A 22074-nucleotide genomic window follows, 5' to 3' on the forward strand; every position below is an offset into this window, starting at 1 on the left:
AGGCTGAGTATAAACCACAGAAAGAAAAAGCAAGGGCCTGAAGCATTTGCATCACCAGGCACTTATCTGAACAGGCTGACCCATTTTCTCTTTTTCCTCTTCAGCTTATTTTCCTTAGGACATGATAAACTAACATCATTGTAAAGTGGCTACATTTGGCCAGGCAAATCTAAAGACTTCACACGCATTAATTCATTTATTCCTCAAAACAACCCGCTGGAGATGAGTGGTATTACTATGATTCCCATATTACAGTTGTAGAAGTTGAGGCTCAGAGAGATTGAGCAACTTGCCCCAAGTCACAAAGCCAGCAAATGGTGATGCGGTAAGTAAGTAACCGCGTAAAGTGCAGTTCGCACACTGAGTTTTACAATAGCTTCCGGAGCCTCCCTCTCTGTGTCTCTCATTACCAGTCCCTTCTCTGCCCTATGGCCAATTATTCTCTTAAAATACAGGTCAGAGCATGTCACTCCTATCTGCAGACATCCTGCGTGGATCCTGAAAGCCTGCCGGGGAAGCCTGAACCCGTGGTCACAGTGGCCCTGAGCACGGCCCCTGGGACCTGGCAGGTCTCCGTTAAGGGCACAGCTCTGCTGCTTCTCACTCAGGAGTTTTGGGGCCACCAGTCTCTCTGAGCTCAGTTTCTTCAACTGTAAAACTGGCAGTAAGAATTCCTACCTCACAGAGTTGTCAGGGAGACTCAAGCCTTAGCTGTCTCTGTGCAGCAGTAAGTATGGTGCCTCACACCTAGTGAGCCTTCCTGACCTTGCCGCGGTGGTTGGCAGTGGCCCATGGGGCCGCCGCTGTTGGGTCTCCTCTCCCCAGATTGTCCCCTCGAGGGCCTGGCCACGTTCGGGCTCACAAAGACTGCTCATGGCTCTGCGACGTGCCATGGAGGGTCGTGCTTCCCCCTGTTTAACCACTCTTTCTTCAAGCTGCAGTCGGCCCGGTTCTCCTTGCCCCCCTCTCTGACCGTTCAACACACAACACCTAATTGCTCTCCATGAATCACCTCAGTTGTCCCTTTACCGCATATGTCTCCCCACCCCCTGACGCCCTAAGTTAGCACGTGTACTCCTCCATTTCTCTACCTGGAACCTCGTCTGACTGTTGCCTTATCCCGGTTGTTATTCATGTGAGTTCGGGTAGAAAATGAAATGTCCCATTCCTCTGTGAATCCCAAACTACCTGGTACCATTCTTTGTTGGCTTTCACCAAGTGGGGGGTCAAAAATAGCCAAATGGTTTAATGAGTGGACGCAGACTTAAAATGGAAAGAAGTAACTCGCGTTATATTCCTTTTAAAAACATTTGCTTCCTCTGAATTGTCATTGAAAATATCCTTGAGGGTTAGAAATAGAACCTGGAAACTTTGGAATGTGGATTTTTTTTTCTTTTTCTTCTTTAAGTGGCAGACTTATTTAAGATGCCTTCATATTTCAAATTTGAAAGAAATTATGCACACCCACACTCTAAGTCCATGTGGAATAACTCGGAGTTCCGTGCACATGAATTCTGTATTTTTGATGGATGTCACATGGTAGGCAAGGATGTGGATCAGGGTTGGAAATTAAGTGATTTTTCTTTTTTTTTTTTTTTCCAAATGCCTGGCTAGGAGTTTGCTTTAGGATTAAGGACTATTTTATGATGGAGTGATGCAGATTTTATTATAAAGTAAGATCTTTATTAATATGCTATTTTTCTAATTCTTGCAAAAGGTTGAAGCATTTTAGGGTAATTTGGAGCCTTATGAGATCTAGTTTCCTGAGAAGTGAGTAAAAGTAACTCACTTTTAGTAAGTTGTTAGTAAATTATTGGAGGTAAACATTCTTCAATGGAAAAATACTACAGAGAAAGACTGGGAGAGGGTCTGGAATTTAGGAAATTATCTATAAATGATCTACTGCATGTGAGCCCAAACACGAGGCTTCTCATAGTAGACGTTGCTGAAATTTATCAAAGAGCTATGGGAAAGTATTTAGTGAAGCACTTTACATGCATTATTTCATTTAGTCCTCAGAGTAACCCTGTGGGTTAGGTACTGCTGACCACTTGCCAGAGGAAGATGCTGAGGTCCAGAGAGGTCCAAACTGAGAAAAACCAGAAAGGCAACTTTTGCTTACTCTGTGTTGTGAGTTCTTACTATTAAGTGTTATTGTCTCTCACGACAAAACGAGAGAAGCAAATATTTTCATCTTGAAACCTCCTGCTTCTTGTGGCAGAATCCACAGTATTTATTGCTAACTTGAAATCATGCTGTAAAGAAAATACCACAGAAAACAAGTTTGGATGAGTTCCCACATTAAACACGTCAACTTTTGATGGTTTTCCGATGTGGCCCTCGGAACATTTACCAAACTTTTCATGACTTTGGTCTAGTTTTATGACTTCGTTTTCTCCCACACAGAGACGTTGAGCGCTGTATTGATCCGCCTTTCTGCCAAGCTATCTTTCCTTCATTTCACCGTCTTTGTTTTCCAGAATATTGTACCAAATGGGTTGGTGGTTCCTTGTTGAACATGAAGGATTGCCTGTGGGGAATTTTCTTTCATCTTCTGAAATCCATTGCATTTCTTTTAAAATTAGGTATTGTCTGCTGACTAGGTGGGTTTTCTCTATTTTTGTTTAATTCTTTCTTTCCTTGGGGGGTTTATGCGCAGGGGCACCAAGAGGTACACAATATATACTTGATCTAGATACTGACCCCGGTTGAAACTTACACACACTGTTGGCATATCTGCTGTTGCTCTCATTGATTCTCCTTCTTATGAGTGTGTACATGAGCCGGATCATCAGGAGAAATTAAGGGAAAAGGGCAGTTTAAAACAAGAAGGTCTGGCCCCCACTTGTGCAGTTGACGAAACTAACGCTGATAGAGGTAATTAACCTCATCAAGGCCCTACAGCCGGTTAATAGCATGAGTGGGACTGAAACCCATTCCCCCACTAGTGACTAATTTAGGAACCTTTTTTTTTAAAGCCTTGTATTTTTCAGAATACCAAATTTAAAGGGAGTTTTTAGACACAAGGAATGTAGCAATGCATCTTTGAAAATACTCTCAACAACTCGGAAAAAAAAAGTAACGGTATTACTGGCAAGCAACGGCGCTTCATGTATTTTACATAGAGGGCTCCCCGTCCTCGGGTGCAGGCCCTGCCACAGCGATTCTGTCGGAATCTGACGCTTACGGTTCTTATACATAAAGATAACTGCACCAAGCTTGCCTTGATAGTTTTGCCATTTCCTTGAGATTACATTCTTGAGATGATGAGACCAGCTTGAATTTTCAGTGTAGTTGCGAGACCTTTCTTAGGTTGAAATGAATTCTGATAAGCTGATTATCTCTCTGAAGAAAATATGATGTCCACATTTCATAGCTTAGTGCCTATCACTTTAGTGCTATTTTTATTCTGAGGCATCTTCCCTGGTCTGAATTAAATAAGGTAATAAGGTGCTCGGGAGTCCTACACATATTAAATGGAATTTTTAAAAACTTTGAGACCTACAGGATGGAGGATTTTTTTTTTATGGTACATCTTCTTGCTTCAACTCGAAGTGTACACTGCTGGTTTCTTTCTCTTTATAGAGCAATGAGTTATGAAGCTCAAAGGTGAAGTGTTCTTGGTGGTGTAAATAAAGCAGTAATCTGAGCAACTATATCACACTCTGTACTGAGGTTTTTTTCCCCCTTTCCTTTTGTTTTTTGGTCTATTTTTTTTTTCCCTTTTCCACTGTAGTCCAGTTTGTGTTGTATATTGTTGACACAGTAATCTTGGTAATAAAAATGGAAAGCTACTTTTCCCTGAGAAATAGATTCAAAGTAAGAGATGATTAATGAACTAACGTGTCACGCATTCCCAATGATGTGTTTTGTATCCCAGCTCTATAAATCCGTCTGGATCGCAGCCTCTCGTGGGCTTTCTGATAACTGTATCCATTTTCCACTTCACTTCGGAGCAGCTGACTGGTGTAGCTCCCCAGCCCACCAGGTGTCATGGCGGGAGGGCAGCGAGACTCATGGGGAGGGTCCTCCCTGTGGTACCATGCGCCTGCACAAAGGGAGTCCAAGGGCTGGGAAGCAATTGCTGTTCAGGGGAACAGACAGCTTCTTAGAATCTCTATGTCTGAGAGGCCTCCCTTTGTAAGCCTGCCGCTCGTGCCTGCACAGTTTCCCTCGCCAGTTACAAGCAGCAGCAGAGCTAGCGTGATGGTGGGTAATAACCAGAGCGGATTTGTTGGGGAGGGGTCACCAACGGCAGGGGCGTTGGTCATGGCTATGCCCCTCGCTTGTAAATGCGCATTGGAGCCTCTGGTGGGTCACCCAGGGCCTTTCCTGCACAATCACAAGCAACTGGTGCTTCTTGGATACTTGAGCATCATGCATCCTCTGAAAATGAACGATAATGGTGCCCACAACGTAGGAATGTAAAGGGAATTCAATGGAATGCTGCATGCCGATCGCTTGCCACAGTGCATGGCCCAGAGCAAATGCCGATCGCTTCCCACAGTGCATGGCCCAGAGCAAGCACTGCGTGCTTATTATCATTATTCTCTTGTTACTGTTATCATCTTTATTTATATACCCTCACATACATGTCCCTGTCTGTCTCATAGTTACTGAGTTTTGTTAAAGTCATAATATTTTCCATCACTTTTACTTGTTTCTAAAGATCTCAGCTCAGGAGAAAGACTTAAAATATGCTTAAAATAAGCACGGCTCTTTGAACGCCCACTGTTGCTGTACTCTAAGCCCTTTTCCTACTTTATCTCATTTAATCATTTTGAGAATCTACAAATAGTTATTTTTCATTTCTGCCTCACACATGAGAGAGTTGAGCCCCAGAGACCTAAAGGTCACACAGCGAGGAAGTGCTGAAGTGGGGATTTATCCCCAGCTGGGTAGGAATTCCAAGGTCAAAGCTCTTCCTTCATCTATACACTGTCTCTCTATATGTTGCCATCTGTCCTCTAACTGACACCGAGTAGACGGGGAAGCTGGGCTTCAAGAAAAGGTTTCTGTGCCAGGTGGTCAGTGATGAACCCCTGGGTCTCAGATTGATGCCCTTGGGGATGCCAGAGGAAAATGTGGTCTCGTTCTAGAATTGCTTACTCCTTTACTCTTCTGTTCAGCAGATATGTAGTGAGGACTGGTTTTGGTTTGTACCAGGCCAGCTGCAGGCACTGATGGATTCAGGTGACCTCTGTTCGCAGCAACTCACGGACGTTTCCATGCCTCTTGGAAAGACTCACTGGCCATTTCCGCTGTGTCAGAAGGAAGCCTCTCTCTGCCCTGCAGTCTGTTAAATGCCAGTCACCAGCTGCCAGTCCCTGTCCATCTCCACCAGGCTTTTACCATTCAACTAAGAGCTGTCTACAGGAGTTAAAACTCTCTCGTTTTGTGGTGGGATGGGTAAAGGACACTTTCAGGGAAGCTGCTATGTGAAATTATTGCTATGTGAAATTTCTCCCTGCCTGCTTAAAATTAGCCCTAGGACCCCACCCAGAAAGTCAAACTAGACATCTCTTTATTTTAAAAAAATGATAGCTGCACCAAATACTGGTTAGAAGTATGAACTTTAGGGTCACACACAACTGGATTTGTATCATGGCAGTCAGATCTGGGCAAACTCTTTCATATTCTTAAATGCCTAGTTCATCATCATCTAAAGGGAAATTATGGATGTTCTGTCTGGGGTGGGGGTGGGGGTGGGGGGCGGATTTTCTAAGCAAAATGCTGGGTACGTGGAAAATGCTCGTATTAGAGAATGGTATAACAATTACTGTTTGTATTATAATGATTCACATATGGATTTATTTAGATCTTTGTGAACCTGCCTGGAAATCTACATCAGCCTTTATATGGGGGGATGGGGAGGGGTGGCAGTCTTTTTCTTTAAAGGGCCAAAGCTTGTCACAACTGTTCAACTCTATTGTTGTGGCATGAATGCCCCCATAGATAGTGCATCCATGGATGAGCATGGCTGTGTCCAAATAAAACGTTATTTTCAAAAACAGGCTAAGTGTTGGATTTGACCCAGGGTCTTAGGTTTACCAATGTCTAACCCATGGCAGGCTTTATTGTGCAGTTGCCTGGGCTTGACTAACCTGCCTGTGTGGCCCTCAGTAGGTCTGACCTGGGTAACTTAGTCACCAAAACGTATGCAGCAAGTACCAGAAACCCACTGAGGCGAGGCTCAGCCAGAGAGACACTTTTTGGGAAGATACACCAATCTCTCGTGTTCATGCTCAGAGCAGGATGCTCAGCAGGGCCTCAGGAGTGGTGGACTAAGGGACATAAGCGCTGTCCGGAGCCCAGGGGACGAACTCTGCGTGCCCTCTCCCCTCTGCTGTGCGTGGCTGCCTCTGCCTCTCTGTGCATTGGCCCTGTTCTCCCCTCTCCTTGCTCTGCTTGCTGGCTTTTCTTCTTGTCCACTGGAGCTGCCTCCAAAAGGTGCCGTCAGCCCTCATTCCGTGTCACTGTGCAAATGCCATGCTCACAAGCTGACCTTCCCTCAGGGTTGCAAAGTCCTAAGAGAAGGCCCCTGCTGGCCATCCAAGGGGCAGCTCTCCGCCTCTTGGAGTCATCCGTCCAGGGAGAAACAAGGTGAGTCTGAGCAAAACCAAATGGCCCCATTCCCCAACAGGTACCGTGTTAGCAGAAGGGTTGTGGAGTGCGGAGGCCTCACCCAAAGCGTCCTCCATCCTTACTCCTAAAACCGAACTTTGCCCAATACTGCCTTTAAAGGACATATTCTGGCTCAAAGGCCATATTTCACATGCCTCGCCTAGACCTGACCACAGGGACATCTGTGCTTATACAAGCCCTTGATGCTATTCTCAGCCCAAAGCACATACTTCTTTCCCTTCACTCTCTATAAAACTTCACCCAGGAAATTTTAATTTTACAGAGTTGGAAATAATCAGGTCTTGTGTATATTTCCCTTCACAGAGTTTTCCACATACTTTGAGTTCAATGTTCCGTCTTATGTACTTGGTAGAAAAAATAATATAAATACACCTTGAAATTTCCCTAGAGTTCAGCTTCCTTTTCATGCCAGGTGCAGCTAAAGTCTGGAGCAGAATAAAAAGAGTCTCGTTGCCTTTCACGCACCCTGTTATCTCTGGTGGCTTCAAGTACAGTTTCTCTAGAAGGCTGTGGTACCTTTGCGCTTTCTGGCCTTGAATCTGAGAGTCTGAGGATTGCTTTGGAGTACACACAGCAGCATCTTTTGACAGACAGTGCAAATTAAAAGATCCGGCGCAGCCCGGGAGCCAGGGACCCAAACTCGCCCCTTGGGTTTTCATTTACAGTTGGGTACTGCAGACACAATTATTGGTGACAGGGAAGCAGAGGCTGGTGGCAGAGTGCATGTGACAGGAGGCTCATGCCAACCCGTAATTGGGAGGATTATTTTTAATCAGAACATACCCTACAGCCCAAACATTAGAAATCTCCTGTAAGGCCAAGAGAGGAAATTAAACACACCACCAATAAGCCTCAGAGGGGGGTGGCCTGTGGGGTGTAATATCGTTAGTCTTCTGAAGGTCCCTGGAGCTTCGAGAAGAAGTTTGTGTCCCTTGGGAGGGAGCTGGGGGAGAATTTCCCACAGAGCGGCCCCAGATACTGTGTCTAAACCCCTACAGGATGGGTGAGCACAGCCAGCTAGATGCAGCAGGCGGGCCAGTTGACACTGATTGCGCTTAAATAGTGCAGGTCAAATATAAGCCTTGCAGTAGTGATTACAACTGTATTTCATTAGTAAGGGAAGGGCCCTGTCCATTCTTCATTTACAGAAATCTTAAATGAGCACCTACTAGGTGCCAGGTGTTGTGTTGGCTGCTGGTGTTCTGGGGCCTTGCTGTTAGAGTCATCTGGGTAATCTTTACTTTTCTGGCAAAATTTTGCAGAACACATTAAGACTGTGTAGGAGCCATTCTTGGGAGTCTGGTATGATAAGCAGCAGTGCCAGGTAACTGCACTGTGTAATCCTCCCACCAACCCTTTGCGGAGGGCCCTGTTATCCCCATTTGGTAGATCAGAAAACTGAGGCTCAGAGAGGTCAAGCAGCCTGTCCAAGGTTGCACAGCTAAACAAATGGGAGAACTGACTTAGCACCCAAGTCTGGGTCGGAAATCTGTGTGGTTCTGTCCCTTGTGAATAAATTAAAGCACAGCCTAGGGCTTTAATGTGCTGAGGACCTTAAATCCAATGGAGCAGACAGACAGAGGGACAGATGTCTTCCAAGTGTGGAGTCATCAGAGATACTACAGGATGGTAAGAATGCAGGAGAGGAGCTCTGCGCTGTGCTTGGTGGGGGCTCCCAAGGACACAAAGAAAGGTGCACGTCTACCAGGTAGACGGAGGTGGAATGCATCCTGGGCAAAGGCCCGGAGGTGTTAGAGAGCGGGGCCATTCGGTTTCAGTTTAGGGTTCTTGGCTCCTGGATTTTGTCCTTGTCCAGCTCAGTCACCATCCAACAAATACAAGGGGAAAAGAAGAGAATACATTGGGAATACTCGGCACAGAGGCCAGGCATCCGCTGCGGGGATGGGGTGAGCTGCAAAAAGCAAGCTGTGGGAGCATCAGTTCAGAAACTGTCCTCTGTACCCTTGCTGCATGGGACGCCTAGCTGATCACATGGGACGTGCTGCCTTAACCCGTGGCTCTCCATAGACAAGAAGCCACATGCTTACAGGAAACGACACACTGGTTCTGAGTGGAGAGCTCAGGGCGCTAAGATCCTGCACAGAACCCAGGAGCACGCTGAATCATTTGCATGGCTGAGTACCGCTGATCTGAGCACCCGACAACAGTAGGATGTCTGGTCAGCAGCCTCGTGTTACGTGTTGCATGGCTGAGGGTCACTGGGTTCCCCGGGGGCATGGTCTCTGTCTCCAACCTAAGGAAGCTGCCAGGCGCTTCCCTCTCTGGTTCCCTCTCCCCACCTCCCAGGCGTGAAGGACACTAGCCTCTCCATGCTCCGCCATCACCAGACGGCACACAGGGCATCTTTACGTGAACCGGCTGCTTGGACTCTGAGCTGATGTGGCCTCAGGCCCCTTTCAAGGACAGTTAAACTCCAGACGCCCAAGTTAGGCCAAGGGCTGCTGGGAAGCTGGGCGAGAGCACCCCCGATCGCAGGCACGGGTGTCTGTGGTCACGAAACAGCCTGTTCATTTGAATGCAAGGCTGGTGGGTAAGACACCCTTTCAGACCAGTGTCTCCCATGTGTCTCTTCTTTTGGCAAGCAACAGAAACCCACTCGGAGCACCTCAACAAATGGGGATATTTATTACCCGGCAGGGGAGTGAGTTCCAGCCCTGAGTGGCGAGGGTGTAGCAGTTGCATGAAGCCCTGGCAACTTGAACCACCGAGGACTCTGGCAACAAGGCAGCCCCACCCCAGCTCGGAGCCCCTCCCATGGCCCTGCCACTCTCGACTGCTTCTCTTTGCCCCAAAGCCTGGCTTCTTCTGTTCTTCTCACTGAACACATGGCGGAGGATGGCGGACCCCACAGTTGCTTAGTTCTCAGTTCTAGGAACTAGCAGAAACTTACAGTGCCTTCCAAATCCCTGGGGAGAAAAAATTGAACTGAGATCAGGTGAGGTTTCATTTCTAAGCAACACACCCCTTACGGAGCTAGGATCACATACTTCAGGAGTGGCTCTAAAGCTAGTGACAGGGTAAGAGAAGCCTGCCTGCTCCCCCACCCCCATCTTTCCTTCTTGGCCAGTATTTATCAAATGCCTTCATATCCACAGCAGTGTGGTCAGAGCTGGAGTTACGGTGGCAGCAGGACACACACAGTCCCTGCCCTTGTGGAGCTAACACACTGTGAGACAGACAGCTGCCAGTCAAATCATTCGTTCCTGATTGTTAGATGACAGCTTTAATGTATGCTCTGGAGGAAGGGTGAGGGGCTCTGGACATGTTGTTGTAAGGAAGTAATGGCACACGAGGGTTAACTGAGTGTTGAGAGCTTTGCAGGTCAAAGATACAGCACGCACACCATCCTGGGGCAGGTAGAGGGTCAGGTGTGGTCCAGAATGGGAAGGTCCCTGGGGCTGGTACACAGGGGGTCTGGAGGAGGTGTGCACCCCCACTAATAAACAGAGCCAGAGCTGCGGCCAGGAGCACACCACACAGGAAGTCGGGCTGTGTTTCGGGACAGAACGGGAAGCCATCACTATGGGGTTTAAGCCATCAGGTGACATAGTTGCAGTCACATTCTGTCGAGATTGCTCCGCCGGCTCCTTGGAGGGTGGAGAGGCGAGAGCCCAGAGACAGGAGGCTGTCTCAGCAGCCTGTTGTGGTCGGCGGTGTGGGGAAATCCGGGAGGAACCCTCGGCAAGTCTGTGGGAGCAGATGCAGTGCAGGCGCCAGCCCTGGGGAGAGGCCGAATTAAACTTAAACCGCACATTGCCTGCCTAAGGTCATCAACTTCAGTGTTTTTGAACTAATGGGTTCACTATTTTGCGCATCCGTTTGAACAGAGTGCAGAGGTGACAGCAACTAATGCAGGAAGCGAGCATTCACCTCCAATCTGCCGGACGTGGTTCCCCTGTCCCTTTGCGTTTTCTTCACTCGCAGCTCCTTAGCTCCGGCGTAGTCTCAGTACAATGAAAATTCCACCCAATTCCGCTGGGGCTCAAGATTCTCCCTGGTCGCAAATTGCTCTTTAAGTTGTTTGCACGAGTAATTGCAAACTCAGGTCAATCTTAGTTTTTGTTTCTGTGTTTTTTTTAAACTGCATCACTCCTCTGGAACTATAAAGAGCATCTTACATTTTTCTTGCTGTCTGATGCCATTGCTAATGACCATTTCTATTCTCACCTTGTAACAATGGTTCTCAGCCTCTGTTTGTTTTTATAAAACAACCCACCAGGAGGATTTGACAGTTTCTTATTAGTGTAAGGTGGAGGGGAGGGGGTGGATTATAAAATTCATTTCAGCTGTGGTTTGGATTAAAAGTAGATATAAAGGTGCAGGCATAAAGCTGTCACGGACATGAAATTAATGTTGCCACCTGGGTACCAAGTACGGGAACACCAGAGGGGGCCATGGTGCTCAGACAAAATCTGGATGAATTCAGTGCCCTTCCTTGGTGCTGGAACACTTTGGGTGAACGGGGAATCATTTCTTACGCTGTCCAGTGCAGTGAGCAGCTGAACCAGAGGATAAGGCTCCCAAGTTGAAGAAAACATTGTTCTTCCCCCACCCAGGAGTTGACAACCCAGACAGGCCAAGTTTGCAGGGAGTTAGAGAGAGTGTATGGTTCTTGTTTGGGTAAAAGGATGTGCGAAAGGTCACAGAGTCCCTGGAAAAAATTCAGCCCAGCTGGATCAGTCCTTGAAAACTAGAAAGTGAAGTTCACACTTGGATTGACTTTGAAGAAATGAGCTCATGTGGGGCCAGGTGAAGGGCAGCTCAGGAAGAAAGGTGAGGGAAAAGGGCTCCTGGTAAGACTGAGCCTTGTGCCTTTCAAGTTGGCCAAGGTGGCTGGATCTTCAAGGATATGAGTGAGCGTGTTGGGGGACAGAGGTGATGACTGGAGAGGGGAGGGCCCGGGCTGGGAAGGATGAACCCTACTGGAGGAGCTATCATCATTTGTAATGAATAAAAGGATGCTCGATACAAAGCTTAATTGTACTACGGCTTCCATAAAACTATTACTACTACTGTTATTACTATGACTACTTCTGTTTTTATTGTTATTATTTTTAGAACACTGGTAATTCTCCAGCTGAGGAGTAGTGTGCATTTATAGAAGATACCCGTATAGTCTGACTTCATTTCCTAGCTGCCCTAACTCTCCTTCCCACATCGTGTTGTTCTTCTTTCTCTGGGTACATAGTTCTCATCATTAAGATGGGCTCCATCGCCACAATGCTGGCACAGCCTTCCCCAACATCCCTGACCAAGGTCTGTCTTCACCAGGGGACTGTAGGCATCAAGATGATAGCGCTTGCTGTGAAAAAGAGGGCTTAATAAATAATAATAAACTTTTAATCGGCTTTCACTCTGTTGTAGGCAACGTGCTAAGTGCCTTTCAAACATTACCTTTTAATATTCACCTCAATCCATGGAGGTGGGCACTATGTTTATTCCCGTTTTACAGAGGAAACTGAGACAAAGAAGTTAAGTGACTTGTCCAAGGTCACAAAGCTGGTAGGGAGTGGAGCCATGGGTGGCTGGGATGGCTGGATAGAAGGAGGGCAGGCAGGAGGGAAGGGTGAGTCTGGGTAGTTGAAAGTGCACTGGCTCAAGATTCCAGAACCCTGCACACCAGTCCCATCTCTGCTACTTAAATTTCTCCCAGAGACGGAGCAGGTCTGTGTCAGTTCTTCTGGGTACAGGATGCTATTTAAACCTTTCAGATCTATTAGTCAGTTTTGATTTTTCCAACTGGAGATGACTTCTACCTGAACTCACTGAATTATGAGATTATAATGGTCATTTGAGGTTCAGGTGATATCGGCTTATCTAAATATTAATAAACATGAATCATACTCATTTGATTGGATGAATGTAGCCATGTTTATGAAACTGATTATTTATGGGGCACATAATATTACAGTTTTACTCATTGCAAAACGAAGACACTTGGAACGTTAGCTGTCACATTATAGAATTCTGGAATTCTAGATCTGTTTAGGTTGAAAGGAAATTTAGAGTTTATTTCATCCCGCCTAACCCCATGTAGGTAAATCTACAGTAATATCTATGAAAGATCAGCCTCCAAGTCCTCCTTGAACACATTCTGTGACAAAGACCTCAGTGGGTACGACAAGACACTACCAGAATTGTTCTTCCTAAACATAGTGTCCAACCGCCAAGTTCAAATCCAGGCTTCATTACCTACATGCACACTTTGTGCAATTTACTCGTGCTGTCTGAGCCTCAGCATCCTCTTCTGAAGCAGAGAAAATAGTGACACCTTCCTAATTGGAGTATGCAAGGATTCAATGAAAACAGATTTAAAATCTTGATCGTAATCATTGTCATCATTATTACCATCATCCTTGTTGACCTCACAGTATTGCCAAGAACCTATTTAGAGGTTAAGCAGATATTACTTTTTTATGACTAAAAAGGTGCAGGTACAATTGAAGAATATATTCCTCAGTACTAAAGTTCTCCCCTCTTTCCTTCCCTAGGAAACTGCTCAAAGAACTCATGCAAGTGGAACTTACAGCTTCCTTGATCGGACTCAGCTCTCAGTGAGTACCAGCACTTCTGAGCGTTCATTACACAAATACATCCATTGCTTTGATTGTGTCCGCCATGAAAAGCTCTCTTCTGCAGGCCTGAGGTTCCCACAAACACTGAGCTGCCCACCTGTGTCTTTCTTTTGGGCACGTCTACCTTGGGTGTAGAAATGAGAGGAGGGTTTGCTATGTAAACCCCTGCAGTGAATATAGGACGTGTGTGAGCGTGGAGCTGGGCTAACCGGCTGGGGGTTAAAATGAAATGTGCGTTCGTTTTCCTTTTGTTCCCTAAGCTTTCCTTACTAGGAGATATTTTGTCTCCTCTTCCAGTTGCAGGACCCTGCAAAGGACAAAGAAATGCCGGCAAACACAGATCATGTAGTAAGACCACATATTTCTTGAAGCACTTGAGAACAATTCCTTTTGCTCTTTTTGAGCCAGAATACATTACTACTATATAAAAATTACTGCAAAAAAAAAAAAAAGAATTCTGTACTGTAAGATGCTGGGGTATACTTTAGAGATTCCATTTGTGTCTTGCAAGTAAGCATTTTCTGCCGTCGGCCTTTCTCATTGTGAACAAGGGGTTTGTTTGTGGTGAAGCGGGCAGTATTTTGTCCAATGTCCCCATCTCGTATTTTCCTGATGCACTCACATTTGGGGTCACGGTGGTGGTGTACAGCACCCTCCTAAAACCTAGGACATCTCTCCTTCTCTGCAGTAGTTCTGTTGGCAAACCATTTGTTTTAGGAGTGAGTCTACAATAATCTAACAATGAATATCAACATTTTAAAGGGTTAGCTAAAGGAAATATTTTTTCAAGATGTGGCGTCCTTCATAGGTTTCAGAATTGCTTCACATACTCTACTTCTGAGAACTGGAGTATAATTTGAAAAAAATCAAATATCATAAAGGGCAGGTATCAGAATCGGAGGCTGTCGGACCCCAGGCCTAGAAAAGGCTGATCAAAGGTAGTTTTTTTGCCCTTCCTGGTCTTGCACGACTTTCGTCATTGCTATGGAATTTGCATATATGATGGCTACAAGGAGGAGAAGGGCACAGAAGGAAATGAAAAGATGGTGTATTGGCTGTTCGCTGCATCAGAATGACTTTGTGTTACCCTGATCAGCTCAAGCTTGCGTCACACGGGAGATTAGCCCCACAGCTTTTGTTCCCAATAATAAAGGAAATTTCATGCTTAATTCCCTCCATGCCACATCTGTCTTTCAATGCCTTTGTAGTTCAGGCTACGGCATTTCCTGTAAGCTGCAAGGTTTGTATGTGAAAAGGCAGGGCTGCTCAGCATAAAGTCTGTTCACTATGTGGCCTGAAGTTCAATGTGCATCGTCCTGTGTCTTTTCCTGGTTAAGAAGTGTGGTCCTAGATGCCTTGGTGGTGTTGGAGGAAGCAGAGGTGGGGTGGAGGAAGGCAGGCTTCAAGGGTGGGTTTTCAGGTTACGTACGCCTCTCCCACCTTTCTCTCCTCCTTCTCAACGTGATAAAAAGTACTGCCCCTCAGAAAGAAATTCACATTCCAACCCTGGATTGGGGCAGTGGTTTCTCGCTCAGGGGAGGCTCTGGTCCCTGAGATAATTAGTAGTGTCATAAGGAACTCGTGTTAATTTGTCTTTGGATGTGGAATTTCCATATCTACACTTGTAGTCGAAAGAGAAAAAAAAAAGAATTATTAATTTACTGCTCCAAACCAGTGTGCAGATATCTGATAATTTCTAAAAAATAAAAAAGGAAGGAATGGAAAAACTCCTCATTGGGGATATGTAACAGAGCAGCTGCCCAATCTCTGCGTGCTGAATAGATACCTAAGCTTCCTGGTGCTCAGCGCTTCTCCAGTGCAGAGAACCTCAACCAGCTTTTGGGGCTAAGAAATCACTTCCCCTGGAATGAAGAACTGACTGCTTAGCTGCCAAGAAAACAGATGTTCTGGTATCTGTATTGGCCATATGCCTTGGCCTTGTGTTCTCTTCACCAGCAACATGTGTGGCACATCGCAGGTCAGGAAAACACGTTAGTCCTGGGTGGGATTTTTACTGGGAGCAAAGTTTTGCCGTTGGAATTTGCTCATATCTAACATTGTGCCCGGGCTGATGGGATTGTCTTGGTCCAAGTCAGGGTTTTGCTCTCTCTGTGGGCTTCAGAAAATTAATGTCCATTTACTGCTTCCAAATTGTGGTTATCTTTCATTGTTTAATCTTTTCCAGATTGTTCCATTCCCACATCCTGTTCCGATCTGTATGCATAAAGGTCACTGGTTGAACTTCAGTCTCAGAGTAATTTCTTATAACTTTTAAATTTAACTTCCACTCGAAACTGTCCTTTGACCTCTGTCTCCTGTCAGATTACACTTTCATGACATGCTGTATCAAAATCATAGTTACTGAACTGAACAGAAATTAATTTAATGTTTGTCTTTTTCTTTAGCCCAGTGCTCCAATTGGACTTTCCGTGGTAATAGGAATATTCCTTATCTCTGCCAATTGAGCACTTGAAATATGGCTATTGCAGCTGATAAACTACGTTTATAATTTTATTTGTTTTTTATTAAGTTAGGTTTCAACAGGGTCATGGGACTACTAACGACCTACACATTGGATAGGGCAGCTCTGGACTAGAGACCCGATAAGTATAGGGGCCAGGTCTGCATGTTCCATCCTTGCACCCAGGCTGATCCTCAGCTGGTGTGTACCAGGGTGGACATCGGTTGGTAAACGGCCCCTAAGCATCTCTCACCTATTGCATTGCCATAGGCTGTATCCCCTCCATGAACTCCTGATCCAGAACTAAAGGGTGAATGATCCTCTGACACCATCCTCCAGGGCCACGGCACGTGTCTCTATTAACTGTCGGTACCTATCATATGCTGGTTGTTAACTAGTACATAACCTCTGATTATTTCTGCGGGGTGTGCTGAAGTCTTGGCCATGGTACATAGCCGGTACTCGTTGGACAGAGGGATGGGTGAGCACGTGGGGGGGATGAGGGCGTGAATCCGTGGGCCCGCCCTCCCTTCTGATGGAGTATGATGTAAGTGGGAGAAACAGAGCTGGTCTCCCTGATGGCTGCTTTTTGTCTTCTACTTACGGCTCAATGTTCTTCAGAGCTTCCGCCTCTGCTTTGTCAACTGGTGGGCCTAGAACAACAGGCTCCACGGATCACTGGATTCGTGTCACAGGCAGCACAGATGGTTGTACCTCTTAAAGTGGTTACTTCTGACTCCAAACGCCTCCAAATGTCCTGAAATCCGATCAGGAACCCCTCACTCACCTGTGGACGCCGTTCTCTCCAGGTCCCCCACTCCCAAGCTTGAGTCATCACTGACTTCTCCTGTGTCTTTAAGTACCACCAAGAGAGGAGGGAGTCTTGGACCTGGGCCTTCCATGCCCCCTGTTGGCATATCACTCCAGGTCCTCTACCTAAGGTCTTCCTAAGTGGTTTTTATACCTAAATCACCTTCTCCTGGATTCCATTCTACATACTGAAGGACTAACATTCCTGAACCATGAATATCATCTAGCTGCTTGTTCAATTAGTAGTTCCTGTGTAACATTTTACCTCTCTGAGAATCCCTAAGTATTTCCCATTCCCACTAGGAAAGTGGATCTCTTGACTTGTACATGTGTTTATTTCCCACCTGCAAGCACTTGCTACACCCTGCCTCACCAGCACGATACCCCCGTCTTCTCGGTCTACACTTCTGTGTAGATCTCTGCTAAGACCCTCCTGATGGATGAACCTTTGTCCGTGAACTTCAGGTCCTTGGTTCCCCCTTGCAGGATAACAAAAATACGAAGGTCTGTTTTCAGTTTAGAAGGTTGACCCTTAATAATATTTTTAGAATCTGGAGCTCAGTGGAGTGGGCAGGAGCAGAGTGATGTAAAGGTGAATAGAAAAAGAAAGAGCAATGACTGTCATCGGGAAGGTGGAATTCTCTTGACTTAAAAAGTCAGCAGATCGGCTGGAGATGGCGGAGATCGGGCATCAGTCGGAATACAAGAGGGAGGGAGGGAAAAAGCAGGAACAACGTCAGGGCATTGATCTAAGTGATGGCCGGGCTTCGGGTGGGCTGCATGCCAGCTGACTTACAGTTCCAGTCTAGAGGGTATGCAAAACGATGCCCTCCTCCTTGCGACTCTCACTGACCTTCCCGTTTGCTCTGACGTATCACCAGCCACCAGCCATCACCAGCCATCGTTGTTCATACGGTCTGTACGTGAACGTCTTACGTCTCTTAAGCTACTGCATAATAGCAAGCTCTGCTATATTCTCCCTGCTCTCCCTAACTCCCCTCTTCTAGAAAACGAGTAGGAACTCAGGGGATCTTTTTGATTTAATGACTATACGAACCCGGGAAGCAAGAGAGAGTGTAGGCAGAGAAATAAAAAATAAAAAAACAAAAACCACCACATTTCCTCCTGCTCCCACATTGTTAGAACGTAGGAAGATTCAGAAAGACTGGGAGTTAAGAAGAAGGTTTGTATGACGGTAGGATTTAAGGACTGGATAGAGAGGAGAGAAGGGGCACTCCAGCGTCTGCCTCGTCATTCTCCGTCATGGCCCCAGTGGACACCTGCCCCGGTACTCACCAAGCACTCTAATGACCTCTGTATTATTTCTGCGTCCTCTGTCTCCTGCACTGGACTAGAAGATCTCGGGAGGCATGACATACTTTTGTCTCACTTACTGCTCTGTCCCTAACACCCAGTAAGGTGGCAGGCACGTACATAATATTGGATGAGTTACTGGATTGCATGCATTAATGCCTTGAAAGATGATCATGCTCTTTGTATTTTGAAACCAAAATTGTGTTATCCATAATCTCCCAGAGCCCTCCTTCCCCTGCCTCCCCATCTAGATCAGTCTGAAAATTCAAGCAAGCCAGGCCAGTGCCCTGGTTTTATGAATTGACTGCATGATCCTTAACAACACATTGACCAATCTGACTTCACTTTTCTCATTAAAAAAAATAATAGTAAGGAATTGAACTAAGGCCCCTTCCAACCTGCAATTCAGCAGAGAAGTTTGAAGGGAAGTATCATTGTCTCAGAAAAGCCCCTCCCTGCGCTCACCTGTGGGCAAAAACGAACCCATTATTTCCTGGAGAAGAAAATGAATGCACCAAGTAGGTCTGGGACTAATACAGTACTGATGTTCTGCTTTCTGTTTACTGTATTAATATACTGATATTGATATAGTTTGATCTACCCTCCTGGGTTGCATTAGATAATTAGAGGAAATGAAAGCAGATTTTGCCTGCAACCTCTTACACTGGCTTGAACACCTGAGAGAGGAAATCTGTATTCATCCTAATTATTCAACAGTTCTCTGTTTAATAACCTAATGAAAACAATGGCTTGAGTTTTTGCTAAATCTCTTAAGCTAAAGATTAGATATGCTTGCTCTTTCTACTCTACATTGTAATGTGAGGTTTTTGTAATTCAAGACACTGGTGAACCGGTAGCAGTTGCTGGAAATTGCAAAGGACAAACAGAGACAAAAAGGGCAGATTGATAAGTTACGGGACCTAGGAATCTGGTTTCTCCAAGTGGAGGAGCCTGCAGATTCCTTCAACTTTTGATAAGTTTTAAAACAAAAAGATAAACTTTCTCTAAGAGCTGTTACCCAGAATATATTTTTTTAAAAAACCTGTGGCTAGTTTCTTTTGCACTGAGGTAATTGACAGATGAGAATTTTTGCCTGAGAAAGTATCAACCCCAATTCTGTGTCTGACATGCAGTCAGTGCTAAATAAATGGTAACAATGACTGTTCTTACTGTCATTCAGAACAATTATGTAACTGGGAAGTAATCTCCTCTCCCACTGAACGAGGGATGTATGTGTTCACCTGTGTGCACGTGTATGGGTGCATTGGCATGTTGGATAACTCAGTGGACCTCAGTCTCTTCAGTTAAGAAGGATACATTACCTTGAAAACCTATGTTGTGGTACATTCCAGGTCGGTGCTATGTCATCGACTTGGAAGCCAAATTCCTACCCTGATAATGTCATCATTCACTATCCATTCACAAATAGCTGTGGAAAAATGATTGAATTGGATTTTTGTTGCATGCTAGGGATACTACAGAGAATAGACAGACATGGGACCCTGAGTTCATGATAAAATTGTAAGATAAAATTTAAAGTCAATAAAATAATTCAAGCTGTATTAATGATTAGGGAGTAGCCAGTCATAGAAAGGAATGTATGCTGGGCTTGGAATGCAAATACATGATTTGGTTCTCAGAGGTGGGAGAGGGCTGAGCGCTGCCCCCGTTACATGGGAGTTCTTCTCTCCCCTCTTCCCGGGTCAGGCGTTCTCCTTTCACAGCTGGCTGGCCTTCTCCACCCTTCCCTGGTGTGCAATGCCCTTGCCCGGAGCTTCCTCCCCCAGCAATGACCATTTACACTCCGCAGGGCCAGACTGCCCACCAAGTCCATAAACCTGCGCTCTGTGCAGAATCAATGCCCATTTACAGCTGCTAATGCATTAATATCAGAAACGTCCCTGGCCGTGACCTACCTGAGTCATTACACACTAATCATCAGAGGCAATTTCAAGCAGATTGACTAGTGATCAGTGTCCTCCGTGCGTCCAGGCAGGAGGACACACGGCTGCCTCCACAGCCCCTGAGCAGATGGTCCGAGAGCGTAATCACACGCTACAGCCGGTGTGGGTCTGGCTCCAGGAAAGGCATCTCCATGCCCTGCATGCAAAGCTGGGCTGCCTCACCCAGGGGCTCCACTCCAAGGGCCTGCCTTCCGTTTCAGAGCAGAAGCCAAGCTGTCCTTTAGAGATAGATGGTGGGGAAGCAAGGTTCACCTGCACCTGAATTGTTCTGTTTGCACCACTACCACGGAGCTGCAGTCATTGTGGGCTTGTGACTTGGTGTAAAAGTTTCTTCCCTGAAGTTTTAGCTTGAGCATGTTTTTAATGCTCTACCACTTCCTATAATCACAACTGTAAGGGTTACACAATATGTTATCAAGATGGTGTTTTACTCCATTATTGTGAAATATCTAGGAAGTTTCTACACTTTTTACTCACACCATTATTGGCAGAGATAATTACCCAGGATCTGTAGAGTTCTCTTTCTGGGGGTAACTTCCTTAGGATAACACCCCTGAGAGGGATTATACAGTCAGAGGATTTATATAAGCATCTTTATCGCTTTGGACACGTATTGCTAAATCATTTTTTTTTTTTAATGAATGGTGTTAGTTTACAGCCAGCTTATTGTCTTTTGGGCTTTCTACTCTTAACCACCTACATTTTATTTGCCCAGAATGAGGATTCAGATTATATTTAAGCAGAGCTAGGCAATTGAGTTGGAAATATATGAGTCAGATAGAATCTTTAACTTCCGGGAACTACTGAATAAAGGGAGAAGCCAGATAAGAAAATAACCCGTTGCTCTGTGATATGATATGTGCCCTAAGGAAAAGGGGGCTTCAGAATCCAGAGATTCTGGCACAACACATTACTTCTGAGACTAGTGTAATTCAAGAGCCTCTCCCTTTGACTGATCCGAGGTGAATGTCATGCTATTTGTTGACAAGAGTTTAGAGATAATGAAACTCCTGGGGTCTGATTGTTCTCCAGTCCCATGTGTCATTGCCATATCCATAAATTCAAGTATAAGAACTTGGTCAGCTGTGTTGTGTTATCAGTCTAATTTTATGGGCCATACATTCTGATACACTCTGGAAATTCTGTTGGTAGAAATTCACAAAAGTTGCGCCTCGCCAGGACAAATAAGCCGGGAATCTTTGGGCTGAGCGCTCCAAAGACCTGGCAGGTTCCATCTAGTCGTTCGTTTAGATTCAAATAAAGGCAGCCATGGTCCTAGTGGGAAAAGCACAGACATTAAGACAAACAAGTGGAGATTCAAATTGTGGCTCTCTATTTACCATTTTGGGAACTTGGGTAAGTTACATAACCTTTCTCAGCCCCAATTTCCTCTTGTGTAATGAAGACGACAATAACAGCCCATAAGTTTCTTACGAAGATGAAATAAAAACTCCTTTTTGCAGGGAGAGGGGGCCTTTTTGGGAAGAGTCTTTGGGATGGAGAGAGGAATACTTTGGGCCTAACTCTGGGATCGGTTCAGCAAAAGGTAGTAGCAGAAATAACTGCTCTCTTTCAGTAAGAGAAGCTCGGCTGGTGGTTCTGAAGGAGGAGGGGAAATGAGGCGTAAGCATCCACCCGCACGTGGGTGTGCGGGGCTGTCATACAGAAATCAGGTGTGGTTGCTCCAGTTCAACTTGAAGGCCTCTGCTTGGCTGTGACCAAGTCCCACGCTCTGTCCCACAGAAATCAGGGGTGTTGCTCCAGTTCAACTTGAAGGCCTCTGCATGGTCATGACCCAGTCCCACGCTCTGTCTGCCCAGTCCCTCTCCGCGCCCTCACCGACAAAGAATAAAATTAACTCCTTCCTTCAAAACTCTTATACTTTAAGTGGTTTTCAGACTGAGCTTTTTGTGCAATTCAGGTGACATTCTGAGTCCTGCCTGGGTGCCTGCAGTGGAAGGCAGCTGGTGCCCTTGGTGATGCCAAAGGGAACAGCGGAGGTGTTAGAATGTGCTCATGGCCAGGTCTTGGGCGAAGCGTTTTGCACGCATCCCCCACTTACTCCGTCTAGTGGCCCAGTGAGGTGGGTCCCACGCTGACTGCTGTTGCACAGGAGGAACCTGACACCTGAAGAGACTGCATGGGTCCCTCAGAGTCAGGCAGGACACAAGAGGCAGAGCTGGCTGGGGCCTCCAGCGGTCTGGAGTCCACACTCTTGCTCACGGCCCTCGATTCTTTCTGCATGCAGGGCCCTGGTCAGAAGTGCCAGGGGGACGGCAGATTT

At 45.9% G+C, this 22074-nt stretch overlaps 1 protein-coding gene across 22 annotated transcripts in view; it reads left to right on the forward strand.

Annotated features, from left to right (window-relative positions):
• Window positions 1-22074, forward strand: part of RBFOX1 (RNA binding fox-1 homolog 1) — a 1840194-nt gene that overhangs the window by 750998 nt on the left and 1067122 nt on the right. For all 22 annotated transcript variants that reach the window (XR_012121954.1, XR_012121955.1, XM_073214708.1 and 19 more), the window contains exon 5: window positions 13158-13220. Coding sequence is in view for 20 of the 22 variants with exons in the window: in XM_073214708.1 (XP_073070809.1) it covers window positions 13158-13220 (63 nt within the window). In the remaining 2 variants the exon portion in view is untranslated. The remainder of the gene's footprint in view (window positions 1-13157; window positions 13221-22074) is intronic.

The sequence above is a fragment of the Manis javanica genome, chromosome 10 (genome assembly GCF_040802235.1).
Source record: "Manis javanica isolate MJ-LG chromosome 10, MJ_LKY, whole genome shotgun sequence".
Lineage (NCBI taxonomy): Eukaryota > Metazoa > Chordata > Mammalia > Pholidota > Manidae > Manis > Manis javanica.